General features: G+C 37.0%; 2 protein-coding genes across 4 annotated transcripts; both read right to left on the bottom strand.

The window, feature by feature from the left end:
* Window positions 1-7464: 7464 nt before the first annotated feature.
* Window positions 7465-9646, bottom strand: LOC108614884 (uncharacterized). Of its 3 annotated transcripts, none has more exons than XM_089470053.1 (4): window positions 9493-9646; window positions 8762-9052; window positions 7830-8697; window positions 7465-7799 (listed from the first exon to the last, which is right to left on the bottom strand). In XM_089470053.1, exons 1-4 carry the CDS (start codon window positions 9544-9546, stop codon window positions 7570-7572), a joined length of 1443 nt encoding a protein of 480 aa, XP_089326179.1. In that variant the 5' UTR covers window positions 9547-9646; the 3' UTR covers window positions 7465-7569. The 3 variants fall into 3 exon arrangements, with proteins under 3 accessions (XP_089326179.1, XP_089326180.1, XP_017864593.2); XM_089470054.1 differs by having other exon boundaries at window positions 7465-8117; window positions 8178-8697; XM_018009104.2 differs by having other exon boundaries at window positions 7465-8697.
* A 308-nt stretch (window positions 9647-9954) lies between these two features.
* On the bottom strand, window positions 9955-11056 carry LOC108617491 (uncharacterized). The gene is made up of 3 exons (XM_018013302.2): window positions 10897-11056; window positions 10487-10825; window positions 9955-10424 (listed from the first exon to the last, which is right to left on the bottom strand). The coding sequence occupies exons 1-3, from the start codon at window positions 10942-10944 to the stop codon at window positions 10029-10031; spliced, it is 783 nt and encodes a 260-aa protein (XP_017868791.1). The 5' UTR covers window positions 10945-11056; the 3' UTR covers window positions 9955-10028.
* Window positions 11057-13621: the final 2565 nt, after the last annotated feature.

Here is a 13621-nt window from a genome sequence, read left to right as displayed (position 1 = left end):
TAATTTTGTTGCATAATAATATTTTTAAAATAATAATTTTTGGATAGAATTTCCTTTTGATCAATTTTCTGATTTTTGGAGAAAAAATCGTTTCAAAGAAAGACTTGCCCTTTGCAGGATATCTGTCCGCATATCATATTGACTTTTTCAATTAAATCCTCTGCTCATTTTATTTTTTTCTCAACTTGAACGGCATTTGCGCCTGGCTGAGCCAGACTGTTGCGCATTGAAATCCAATGGCATAAAATATTCCTACACTTCCTGCTCCGCACATTGCTGCACAATGGCAATTTTAATGGAGCTGAGATCCTCGCGCATTTGCGGCTAAGACTCCCGTCCGCAAGTGTTGACTACCGCTAACCGCTTACTTAGGCCATTATAGGGGACCGGCTGAGGCGACATTGTATTAAGCGTGCAAAATTTATGGCAATGCGGCTGCCGCAGCGAGTGCTTTAAGAGAGTCTCACTCTACCTATCTACCTCCCCACCTCCCCCTTTCTCCATCTATCTGGCTCTGTCTCTGCTTAACAGCAGAGTCTTAGCAAAGCACTTGTGAATTTATGGACATGGCCTGCGGTGTTCCTGACTAAATGCACAACAATCAGCTGATAAACCAGATGGCTCTTCAAATAGTTAATTAATCAATGAACTCTCTCTTTCTCTCACACTCGTGCGCATTTTAAATAGATGGCCTCGAGGTTGGCTTGTTAAATTGCACAATTCTTGGCTGATAAAAGGCAAAAATCGTTTTTAAAGATTTTCCCTAAATGGTTTGCCCCATCCCGTTCGCTTTATGCATTTGGCTAAACAGCCGCAGGCCATGCCCATAAATTCACAAGTGCGGCCCATTAATGCCAAAGACTAACAAAGTCTTTAAAAGCAAAGCAGCGGGCAAACTTATACGAATAGTTGAAGAAACTTTATGTCTGCGCGTAGCGAGGGCTGTTTGAAGAATATGGATTCTGATTTCCATTTATCTCTAGATTGTACTTTCATTATGAAGCAATGAAATAATATCAAATGATGTATTTGAGATAGTTCTAGATGAAATACGGGGTATATCATAAAGCTTTTAAGGCTTATTTAAACTATTTCTATTTCTCATTTTTAAGAGTAAGATAAAGGTAAACACAATGTAGAGACCAGCATATACATACACGTAAAAATAAATATATATTTTTAAAGAAACTAAAATATATTTCTCAATGCTTTAAGCAGTATATTTTTAGATCTTTTGTAAAAAAAAAAAATTAATAATAATAACAAAATAAAAAAATAAAAAAAAAATTAAAAATTAAAAAAAGGAAAAATAAATAAAAAAAAAAAAAAAATATATATATATATATATATATATATATATATATATATATATATTATATACCTACATACTAGAAGTTTAAGTTTCTGTGCATCAAATTCCACTTGAACTTACCAAAATTCAATTAAAAATTAATTCAGTTAAAATAACCTTTGGGACAGCCCTCGCTCGTGTAAGTAGTTAGCTGTGTGTGCTTGCGCCGCTTGAGCAGAGACAGACGCGCTCATATCGTTGTGATTGTATTGGCACTGCGTGTGGAATACATTTGCCATGTTTGGCTGCCATTTTATGGTCTCGGTCCTGCTTCACACCTTGCCGCACTATACAAATTACATTTTTTATAGCATGCGATTTTTAAAAATGTATACGGCACATAAAAGCAGCCACGGCACGTGGCAACTGCGAAAACTCAACTGAAAACTGTAAAAGAAAAAAAGAAAGAGTTTGTCTCCCAGAAAGGGGTTTTATTTTGCACTTATATAAATTTATATATAGCGGGCATATAAATAGCTAAGAGTAAGGGTATTGTACAATAACATGGACATGATATGTGCATTTTGTGCTCATAAAGTATTTATATTGAGCTGAGGTATTAGATGGGCCATAGACTTTTCCCAGAATTTGAGTTTCCAGAAATTTTAAATTATTGATTGAAAATCTAAGGCCAGTCAAATTTAGTATTTCAAGTAGTTTGTTTATGGATCTCGTTTAATTTTTAATCATCTAATCACATTTGATAGATCTCAGCTTGCCTCATATTTTATTTAAAGCATTTCATATATAGAAATATAAAGCATTTGACATATTTCTGTATGAAGTGCGCGCATTTCTAGTTTAAAAGTTTTTGTTCTGAGTTATGGAAAGATGCTGAAAAACTTTGATATGACATGTTGAATTATTGAAGAGCTGTAAACTGACACGGCATTAATGTGAATAGAGTATATTAGTTCGTCTTACTATGCGACTATCCAACTATGTAAATTTGAATAACTATTAATTTGAATTTGATTAACTATTAAATTAATTAATTTTATATTATAAAAATATCAAATATTTGTATAATTAATTCCATAAAATTGTAATCTTTACTCTCTAAAAATGAGCTCATCAACAAGAGTATTTGATCTTCAGCTTTTCACAGATTTCTTCAAGTTCTTTCCTTTCGCATTGTGCATTAATGTTTTATTTATGATGTGCCAAAAATGGAATCCGCTTTTGTTATTTGTTTGCCTTTTTTTTTTTTATCATTATTATACTTTTTTTTTTCTTTTTTGTTGTTATTTTGATTTCCCCAGCTGCTGTAGATTGAAAGTTGATTTCCGCGTGTTGCGTGCCGCTCAAATTGAAGTGAGTTTATGTGCCTAATTTTTGGGCATTTAACTGGAATTACTTATTGTAGTTCTTTGGTTTATTTGATTTAACCTCTCCCCTCCTCCTGCGCCTGCTTTCCACAATTACAATTTGGGCAAACTATGCGCAAATTGTGTTAAAACACGCAGCGAGAAATATATTATTTTTTCCCTGCTTTTGGTAATTGTTTATGTTTTGCGTTTATATAATATTTTCCGATGTGCGATTGCGTGCCGTTTGTCGTTTGCCGTTTGGTTATGTTAATTTGACTGCTGTTTGCAGTTTTTATGCTGGGTTTTTGTTTATTAAATATGCATGACATGCAAATGGCGGTCGCATGCCAATTAACTTTGATCGATTCAACAAAATGGGCGACAAGATTTTTATGAGCAATTAATGTGGTTGCCACACTGCGGTTGCCACAGCCAATCGCCATTAAATTGTTTGTAACTGAGCGATGCACTCAAGCCAAACCGATTCAAATCTTGGCTCAAACCAAACTAAAAATAAATTGAGAAATTTTCAATTAAATTAATTTTCTTCTCTCTCTTTTCTAATCAAACTAAATCAAATTTCTATGGCATATTTTAAATAATTAGTATTTTATTCTTCTGGTTCTATGTTCATTCTGCAAATATTGTTGTGCAAAATATATGCATAAAAATTGTCCGAAATAAATGCGAAATGTGCAAATTTGTAGAGTTTTTGGTTGGCTGCCGGCCCGACAGACATCATATATATTGAACGCCCCGCTGCATGCGCCAAAAAGTTGCATAAATATTCGCATATGCAGCGCGCATTTCCCAAATGGAACAATTACGGCGCAATCAGAGCCACGGAATACCTACATAAACACAATTTATTTGCTCGGCGCTCTGTGCACATTTCAAAGCTAATGGCAATGACACGACATTTTGCGTTTAAACAATAAAATGTGACTGAGTGACTCTGAATGTGGCGAATGGATATCCTGTAAATTAGTTGACCGCGCTGGTTGCAAGAGAAAAATTAAAGAGTTGAGCAAAGCAAAAAAAAAAAAAAAAAGTAATAAGAAAAAAAAAATAATAAATAAATAATTAAAAATAAAAATAAATAATAGAAAATTAGCGTCTTATACTTATGTATTGCAAACTAAAAAGATAGAGGGATAGAGTGCGATTCACTCACCTTACTTTTGGGTAAGAGAGGGTGAGGGAGAGTGAGAGACAGAGAGAGAGATAGAGCGCTCTCCTGGGACAGCTATAAGTATACGAAAAGCAGCATCATTCCAGAATATCACAGATCAAAGTAAAAATAGATTGGCCAAGGCATTACCTATCAAAGTGAGCATACACACTTCCGATAGAGAATACTAGCCAGGTTGCATGGTTTTGCAAGAATTATGTTCTGCTTAATATTTCTAAAGATTGTATTGTTTTAATTATATTATATTAATCTGATACAGCATAATCTGGAATATCAATAAAACATCATGAGCAACAATTGTAGTCAGTAGAGAATAGATATCAATTTATACTCATAACAGAAATAAAACGCTTTAATATTTTCATTGTACATTAGTTTAACCAGTGATTGTAAATATGTCGCAAATGAAATAATAGAGCAAACAAGATGCTCTGGTGCTTCCTAATAAATAAATTAAAAAAAAAAAAAAAAATAATAATAATAATAATAATATATTCAGTCGAAGTTCAATTTCGCTGTCTTTATTCTATATTATCGTCTTTTAATTTATTTTACTATAACTCATATTTGTTTTTTTATTATTGGTCTTTTATTATAATGTTTTTACTTATAATTTTTTTTTAAATATGTGTATATATTATTATTATTTATTTATTTATTTTTTTTTTTGCTTCCAGTCAATTTTTTATGTATCCCAATATTATATCTAACCTATATCAATATTGCACACAAAATGAATAATTAGCTCTTCTAATTTTGTGGTTAAGTTATTTAAATTACATTCTCCAATATTTCACACTAAGTATTCATTGAAATTATCTCTCTCAGACCTCCTCACACCTTTAATAAACTGCAGCACTTGGCTACCTGTTGTTACCTGGCGAGGGCAGACGTGATGCCTACCCGCTGTTCGGCCGGCACTTCAAAGGCATCTGCGTATAATTACGGACAAGTTTAGACCACATGGCGGCTGGCGTTTGGTTTCGGCTGGCAATGGCTGCGTTGCATACTCTGCAGCGCCTGCAAATTTAATGGCGCCGCTTTAACGAGTGTTGCCTACTTTGCAGCGTCGCGCACGCATCTCAAGTGGTTGCTGATGGGTTCATGCAACATTCTGGTTGCCTTTGCAAATGTCTTTACCGCTTCACTTTTGCTGTTGTTGTTGTTGCTGTTCTTGTTGTTGTTGAGCAAGCACCCGTCTCTCATTATTCTTGTTGGCCTTATTAGAATACTTGCTTCAACTGCTGCTGCTGCTGCTGCTGTTGACTTAGTCAAGAGCAATTAACATGCAAATAAGGCCTATTAGTTACCTAAACGTCAGTCTGTCAGCTGCTGTGTGTCGCTCTTAGCCAAGTTCGCTCGCCCCTCGTTTCGGACACCTTTTCGTGCACTTATTGGCCTTTTGGCAGGTCGCACCGTGGCGTTTGCTTTTAATGACTTACTAATTTTCAGTTAGCTTTGTGCGCGCCAGACTCCTATTTAAAAATTCTGAATTGTCGTTTTAGGGGGAGGCGTGGTTGTCTGTCCGTTGTCCGTCGACCGTTCATATCATTAAAGTTTACGTTTATGTTGAGCAAGATATTCAAAAAGTTTTTGATTTCCAAAATTACAAGGCCTCCAAACATTTGCAAAACGAAAAAAAAGGGTTTAACCCAGTCAAAGTTTGCCTTTATGAGCTTAATCTATAAAAACAAGCCCCTTTGCTAAGCAGTTAATCGTGGAGTTTTAATCTGGTTATTTCTTGGGGATTTTGAAAGCCAAGAACTTGTTATGAGAGAGCTTAGAGATGATCTATAATCGAGTTGGACTGATATTATATACAGCCAAAAAATTGTTTAGTTTAGGAATTATAATATAAATGTTTTTAGAAAATTTGTAGAAAAATATATATAAATTACTAATTTTTATTAATTTTCTTAGTCTGTTAGGATTTACTAAAAATACCTTAAAAAACTGTATTAGGCATTTTACGAATATTAAAATAATACTTGAAGCTTAGATACTATTGTAAATGCCAAAAAAATATATTTTAAGAGAATACATACAACTTTTATATTTTTATAAAATTTATAAATGAAATGACGAATGTCTTATAGAGATAGAAAGATTGAATTTAATATTTATAATGCCAACCTAAATTTCTTCATTTGAAGACAATAACGTTTCTTATATATTATTTTGCATAATTTGTGCAGGGTATTTCATAGTACATATTCCTTATGTCTAACTTTGCTATTTCTTTTTATGTTTGTTCTTTTTTTACTCATGCTAAGTTAACTCGTACAGCGCCTTATCTAATCACTGTTTCGCTTTGTTTTTGGCTCATTTATCGAATGCTCTTTTCTCGTGATTGGCGGATGAAATTTTTATGAACTTTGCCTTCTGCAATTAATGTTAATTGATCACTTGAATTTGTGCATTTTCATTAAAACTTTTTCAGCTTGGATCACGAATCAGAAAGTCAGTCAATTACTGAAAAAAAAAACAACAACAACAACGACAACGACATAGTAAGGGGGTGGAGAGAGCGAGAAGAGTTAGCAGAGAAGTATTTACACAGCTTCTGCGGTAATTTATCGTTCTGGCCAAGGCAAGGGCAGCCAGCCTCGGGGCTTTGGTTTCTGGACTCTGGTCAGTGGCGTTGGCGCTGGCAATGGCAGCAGGTTTAACACCAGACCAGACCAGGCCGCAAATCGCCATTGAATGTGCAGCACCTGCAGTGTGTGTCCGTGTGTGCACACCTACACTCACACACAGACACACAGACATAGTAGGTCACATAATGGCGCTGCGGTATGGACAATGAATGCTGAGGGTGATGATCCAACGTGATTTATCTACTGACGCTGAGGTTAAAAGTTTTGCGCATACTCTCATTGTTTAGGTGAGGATTCCCTTTGTATGCACAGCACATACACACGCTCCCACACACACACACACACACACACACACACACTCATACCCACATGCAACCACACGTGCTATATACACTGCACTGCGCTCAATGGCTATGCAAATTCTCGACCTGACAGAACTGTCAGAGTGCGTTGAATAATATGCTCGTCCTAACATTGAACGCTCAACGCAATTATTAAACTTTTGGCATAACTTCAGCTCCAAGCTTAACTTTTGGCTTTAACTATGATTATTTGATTTGCCTTTTATGTGGATCTTCGTCCATTTAGCCAGATATCTGACCTGCACCACAAGATGCTGACAGCCAGCTCATTATTTAGCCACGCCGAGTGTAACTAATTATTGCCAGTTCTCTCTCACTTTTGGTTTTTTTTTTCTGCCGCACTTATTGACACAGCTTCATATTGCTCCTCACCCCCGTGATTCCGTGTTTGCCCCTGTCCTTGTGCAATATTTTGCTGACGCTTCGCTCAGATCCATCATTTTGTGCTGCCATCTGCGACACGTGGCCCCCCGGTTTGGCTAATAAATCTTAATCAGACGGCGGCTCAGTCGAGCCGCAGCTATGTGGGCGTGTCCTATTTGCGGACTTTTACTGCCATAAACACTTTTTTTCGTTCGCTTTTTCTCTGGCTGGCTTATCACATTACTGGACATTCATTGCCCTGTGCGGACCAAATTACAAGTCTGGCAAGTCTTATCAAGTAAACACATTTCAATGCTGATCAATTTATTATTTAGTTTGCTTAATATCTAATTTAGAGGTGCTGCCCCACAGCAATGCCCTCTACCGCCACACTTTAGAGCCCGAGGTCATTCATCAGTTTGTCCCACCAGCTTAGAGTGGTTGTGGCGGGTGTCTCTGTAGTCGTCAAGTTCCAGCTAGGGGTAGACGCATTCAAGCCAGGAGTGGTCAAGTTCCAGCTAGGTGTTCCGGGAGTAGTCCAGTTCCAGCTAGGGGTAGACTCATTCAGGCCAGGAGTAGTCCAGTTCCAGCTTGGTGTTCCAGGAGTAGTCCAGTTCCAGCTTGGTGTTCCAGGAGTAGTCCAGTTCCAGCTAGGGGTAGACTCATTCAAGCCAGGAGTAGTCCAGTTCCAGCTTGGTGTTCCGGGAGTAGTCCAGTTCCAGCTAGGGGTAGACTCATTCAGGCCAGGAGTAGTCCAGTTCCAGCTTGGTGTTCCGGGAGTAGTCCAGTTCCAGCTAGGGGTAGACTCATTCAAGCCAGGAGTAGTCCAGTTCCAGCTAGGTGTTCCAGGAGTAGTCCAGTTCCAGCTAGGGGTAGACTCATTCAGGCCAGGAGTAGTCCAGTTCCAGCTGGGTGTTCCGGGAGTAGTCCAGTTCCAGCTAGGTGTTCCGGGAGTAGTCCAGTTCCAGTTTGGAGTTCCAGGAGTAGTCCAGTTCCAGCTAGGGGTAGACTCATTCAGGCCAGGAGTAGTCCAGTTCCAGCTAGGTGTTCCGGGAGTAGTCCAGTTCCAGCTAGGTGTTCCAGGAGTAGTCCAGTTCCAGCTTGGTGTTCCGGGAGTTGTCCAGTTCCAGTTAGGGGTAGTCTCATTCCAACTGGGTGGAGTAGGAGTAGTCCAGTTCCAGTTGGGCGGGGTAGGAGTAGTCCAGTTCCAGCTTGGTGTTCCGGGAGTTGTCCAGTTCCAGTTAGGGGTAGTCTCATTCCAACTGGGTGGAGTAGGAGTAGTCCAGTTCCAGCTGGGTGGAGTAGGAGTAGTCAAATTCCATTGGGGACCGTCAGTCGTCTGATTCCAGCTGGGGGTGCTTGAGTTCCAAGAGGGTGCAAAAGCACTTCCAATGCAATATTCAAGGACTCCGAATGACCTTTCGAGTGCATGCAGAGTTCTGCTGATTTCATACATGACACAGCGTTCCGTCAGCCAGAATTGCTTCAGCATGGGACGCACACCGACAAACAGATTCATGACCTAAATTAAAGAGCCTTTGATTAGTAACCCGCTCGTTTGCTTGTTGTTTCCCTCGCTGTCTCACCGAATCCGTATAGCATTTACGCGTGCTGCAACCGGCCAGCTGCTGCTGGAAGGCAGCCCTCACTCCATCGGAGCTCGGCTGTTGCAAATAGCTCTGCAACTGGGTTTGATCCAAATTGGCGCACTGACGCAGCTTGTTGCCCGCATTCATTAATATCTCCACATTTCTGACCTGAAAATTGGCCGTACACTGATCCAAATCACTGAGTATACCAATTTGGGGTAATTGAAGATCTCCAACGATGGCATCGAACAGCTCATTTGATAGGCTCGATTGAATGGGCTCAGATGTCTGTAAATTAAGAGAGGTTTCGATAAGCGGAATTCTGAGGTTAGGCTGGCATTATACCGAGTTGTATGTTCAATATGTTATGGAGCCAATCATTTAATGTTTGATAAAGTTCCTTATAGGTATATGAATAGCTTGTAGGTTAAGAGTAGTATCTACTCTGACTCTGTTTAGTGATCCTTTTCTCGTTGCTTTTTAATCTATTATTTTATTTTTTTTATTTATAGTTCACTTCACAAGTTTATCAACAAATCATAAAGCACTTCATAGATATAAAATTTAATTAAATTCAAATTAATAATTTTTTAAAAATATTTGACAATTGATAAATTTAGAACACAGATATGATGAGTGAATCACAAATATATTTAGTCTTGGCATTACTTTCCCTACAAATATGCACCTGGTAAAGGTGCCAATTAAGTAATATCCATTCTACATACCGTTGCGCTGAATAACAGTGCAAAAAGCACAAAAATTTTGCAGAGAACCTCCATGTTGAGGCCTTCGTTCGTTAATGACTTGGTCACTGGGTCTGGCCAAGCATTTTAAATCAAAAACACGATGACGATTTCAACTTTCTATTTTTGCTTTTTGCTTTTGGCCTTATCGCTATTACCGCTATGAAAAATCACAGCCAACAAAGTAATTTTTGGCAAGGTGTCCGCCAAGTGATAAGGCCACAAAGCCCCTGATTGATAATTACATTTATCTAGCCACACATACATATATATGTATAAACATATACATATGACTAATTAGATAATTGTGAATAATTCTCAGTGCCTTTTGACAGCAGCTATAAATTGTTATTGTTTTATAGGAGCCATTGACTTGTGGCTAATTAGATCTTGATATTCGATAACGGCATATTGAGGAGGTCAAGTAATATATGAGTATATAAATATATTGAATATTAAAGCTCTTTATTCAGCGGCAATAAAACTGAAGTTGTTGCCATAAATTCTATAGCTCACATTTAGTTGGCTGACTGTTCGACGGCCACGGACTGCTGAGCGGGCTGCTGAGCGGACTGCTGAGCGGACTGCTGCTCGAATGGCTGCTGTGCGAATGGCTGCTCAGGTTTCTGTTCCACTTGTTGCTCTGGCTGCTGCTCCAACTGCTGCTGTAGGTGCTTCTGCTCCAGCTTCTGCTCCTCCGGCTGGGCGGGCAGCTCACGCTGTTGCGACACCTTGACCATGCACATATCGAAATTGTTGGCTGCCTCAATGGACTTCACCTTCGATTCACTCACGGCGGCCCGTATGCAGCTAGAGCGCTGAGTCTCCACCACAGAGGCATTCGATACAAACTGCGATTGGGTCTGATAAGCCAAAGTGTTGCAGCTATCCAGCAGCTCCAAGTTCCTATCCAGCTAAGCAGTTATAAAAGCGATATTAGCTATAAATACCTATATAAATTGGGGACTGCACTTACTGTCGACACGGTGCAGTTGATGAAGCGCTGGTTGTCTGTCTCATTGAGGCACTTTTGCAGGTTCTTCTGCAGCTCAATTTGCTGGCTGCGTATGGTGTTGACGGTGGCAGTGCTGCGCTGGACATTCTCCACGACGGTGCGATTGGCGACATCCTCGCACTTGGTGGTTTTGCTGGCCAAATCCGAGCCGATCTTGCTGGTCGCATTGGTGTACCGACTGAAGCAGGTCGCCTCACCAGCAGACGCTAGGGCGCGCGGCTGAGCCAGCGGCACGCCCAGCTGTGACATGACCATGCGAAGCAGAGTCGTCTCGTCGGCCATGCGGGGCCAGGCGCTGGCCTGCAATGGAGCCAACAGCGAATTCAATTGTAATTAAATGCAAATTGGTCTCTCCCAGGTCGATTACTTACGCCCAGCACTGTGACGGCGAGCAGTAGAATGCGTGTTAACAATTTCATCTTATTCCAGTTGCTTTCTCGAGTGCTAACTAATTGCTCATCTCAATGTTTCAGTTGCTTTTATAGCTGACTAAATGCTGCAACAATATCTTCTGATTTCTGCTCTTTGTATCGTTTCTCTTCTTCTTCTTCCTCTTTTTTGCAACATTCGATTAGATAGGGGAAATGTACAAGACAATTGGCAGGCTTAATTGGCTTCTGTGCAGTTTTAATACAAGTAGGAACAACCTTCTGCAGTGATATCGTGGCCGAGGTTATTGTGTAAAGCGCCAGCTATGATAAAACACACACATACATATATGTACAGTTAGACATACACTAATAATCAGTGTTCATGTCCCATTAGTTGCTGCCTTATCAGACAGCTTCAAAACGGTGTCTTGTTGTCTGCATTTTTATCGTACCACAAATATGATATAAGAGCTTATTTTTAAATTGTATACATACATATAAAAACCCCGACTGAATCATCGGGGCGCTTGTAAAACCAATTTGTAATCAAATCGAATTTAAGTCAGGGCTTAATTGATTTGCTGCTTAATTCTCGAGCACCACATCGATAGAATCGCATGATTTTCCCATTGCTCGTTCACACGTTTATCTGGCAAACGTCATGATGGAAGCCTGTCTGTGCACTTTCTCAGAAGCAATAGGGGAATCGGCCCATGCCATCATCGACTATAAAACTTTTTAATCAGTTCATGATAATGTACAGAGCATTTCCATATAATTCTCTTATCGTTTCCTCCAATTATTTTTTCCTCGGTCAGTTGTTATTCAATTTGAGCAATTTATGAATGGTAAAACACATTACGCCTTGTGTTTTTTTTTTTTTTTTTTTTTTTTAATTTTTTTATTTTTATTTATTTTTTTTATTTATATATTGTGTACTGAACTTTATTCATTTACTTTTACAAGAAAATAATTGGGACCTTATCTGAGGGCCTTGAGAGATAGCAATTTCCATTAATATATTGTATATTGTTGTTAATTATTATTATTATTATTTTTTTATTTAATTAATTGCATTCGTTAATATAAATGTTCATATATATTTTAATTACTTAGAATTTATTTACTTGTTTGTATTTTAATTGCATTTGTAGATATAATTTTTTATATGTTTTTCTAATTACTAAGAATTTTTTAACTTGTTTTTATTTTTTTTTTTCTCTTTCATATATTGGTCGTTTAGGCCTAGAAAAAAGAAGTAATTAAGCACAAATTCATTTAAAAATTTATAATGATATATCAACCTCATAAGCAGTCTTTGTCTAGCTTCATTAGAAAGTAAAAAAAAAAAAAAAAAAAAAAAAAAAAAAAAAAAAAAAACAATTGATTCGGCTGCAGGTAAATACATTCAAAATGTCAATGAAACCAATTTCGTTGCGATATATATTTGATTGATGGAATGAGAAAATCAGATAAAGCAACACTACTTTCTAGCGTGGCAAAAAAAAATTATGCAGAGAACCGACAGAAGTCGACTTTGGAAGGTTCTGGTAGAGGTTTAAACTAAGTTCGAAAAGAGTAAAATAAAAATTTCTAAAGAGAGGTTTGAATCTTTGGTATTAATATTAGAAAAGCTTATTAGCTAATAATCTAATAAGTATAGTAATAAGTATAAATAAATAAAAAATTAAAATAAAATTTAAATAAAACTTATTATTATTGTAATGATAAAAGAAGTTAATTAGTTAGTAAAAAAAAAAATATAGATTTATATAAAAGTTTAATAATATTTATAATAAAAACGTTAATTAGTTATTAAAAAATAAAAAAAATAATTATATAAAAGTGTAATAATATATATTTATAATAAATTTTTAATAAATAAATAAGTTAGGTCTTTGGCATCTTTGCACAAATATTTAATATTTATGTTGATATGTATATATATGAAATAAAAAATATATATTTATTAAATACATACAATATACATATTATTTGCTTAGGAATTTTTTCTAAATATTATTTAAAAATTCCTAAAATTTCTGCTAGTCAATAATAATAAACGAAATTTGTAAAAATTGAGTATTTTTATGTTTATTGAATTCGATTATAAATTATATTTTTTGCATTCATTATATAGTCTTCAGCTACAACAATTTTTATATATGTGCTAACAGATTAATTTTTAATATCTTCACATCATGTGTAAGAATGCTTGAAAACCTAATTCTTTACATTCAAAACTCATACACACAGCATTTGAATTCTAGGAAATCCCTATAGGAGTAATTCATTCTTCATTGTAAGTGAAATGAAGTCAGCCATTGTCTCACACTCTCCCACATGTTGTTCTTGTTGCTTGTTGGCCAATAAATTTTGGTAGCTCATTAGGGGCGTAATACAGGTAGTCAAGTAAGACCTGCAGTCAGCTCGCAGTCAATTGGCAAACAATCAGGTTGAAATTCAATTCATTTATCAAAAATGGTTTGAGGTGCGCGCGCTGGCTGGAAATCAGTGCCAAGAATTTCATGTGAGAAAAGCTGGCAAAACAAATTTTGAAAAGTGGCAGAAATTCACAGTTGCCAACAAATTTATCACAACAAGCCAGCAACACGCACACACACGCACACACACACACACCTGCACATAGAGCGTATGTAGATGTGCGTTGTGTCTCATATATCATGCGACAGGGCAAACAAGATTTATAAGGTAAAACATGCTG

Source organism: Drosophila arizonae, chromosome 5, assembly GCF_054131065.1.
Source record: "Drosophila arizonae isolate 15081-1271.41 chromosome 5, UAZ_ARI_1.0, whole genome shotgun sequence".
In the NCBI taxonomy this organism is placed as follows: domain Eukaryota; kingdom Metazoa; phylum Arthropoda; class Insecta; order Diptera; family Drosophilidae; genus Drosophila; species Drosophila arizonae.
The sequence above is the reverse complement of the archived record's forward strand: the minus strand, read 5'-3'. Positions and strand labels throughout refer to the sequence as shown.

Bases quoted from the DNA above. Each gene is read 5' to 3' on its own strand.
- LOC108614884 (XM_018009104.2), bottom strand. From the start codon at position 9,546: ATGGAGGTTCTCTGCAAAATTTTTGTGCTTTTTGCACTGTTATTCAGC. The intron at 9,053-9,492 runs GTATGTAGAATG...CTTAATTTACAG, and splicing joins CACTGTTATTCAGCGCAACG to ACATCTGAGCCCATTCAATC. The intron at 8,698-8,761 runs GTGAGACAGCGA...TCTTTAATTTAG, and splicing joins GTAAATGCTATACGGATTCG to GTCATGAATCTGTTTGTCGG.
- LOC108617491 (XM_018013302.2), bottom strand. From the start codon at position 10,944: ATGAAATTGTTAACACGCATTCTACTGCTCGCCGTCACAGTGCTGGGC. The intron at 10,826-10,896 runs GTAAGTAATCGA...GCTCCATTGCAG, and splicing joins TCGCCGTCACAGTGCTGGGC to GCCAGCGCCTGGCCCCGCAT. The intron at 10,425-10,486 runs GTAAGTGCAGTC...ATAACTGCTTAG, and splicing joins TCAACTGCACCGTGTCGACA to CTGGATAGGAACTTGGAGCT.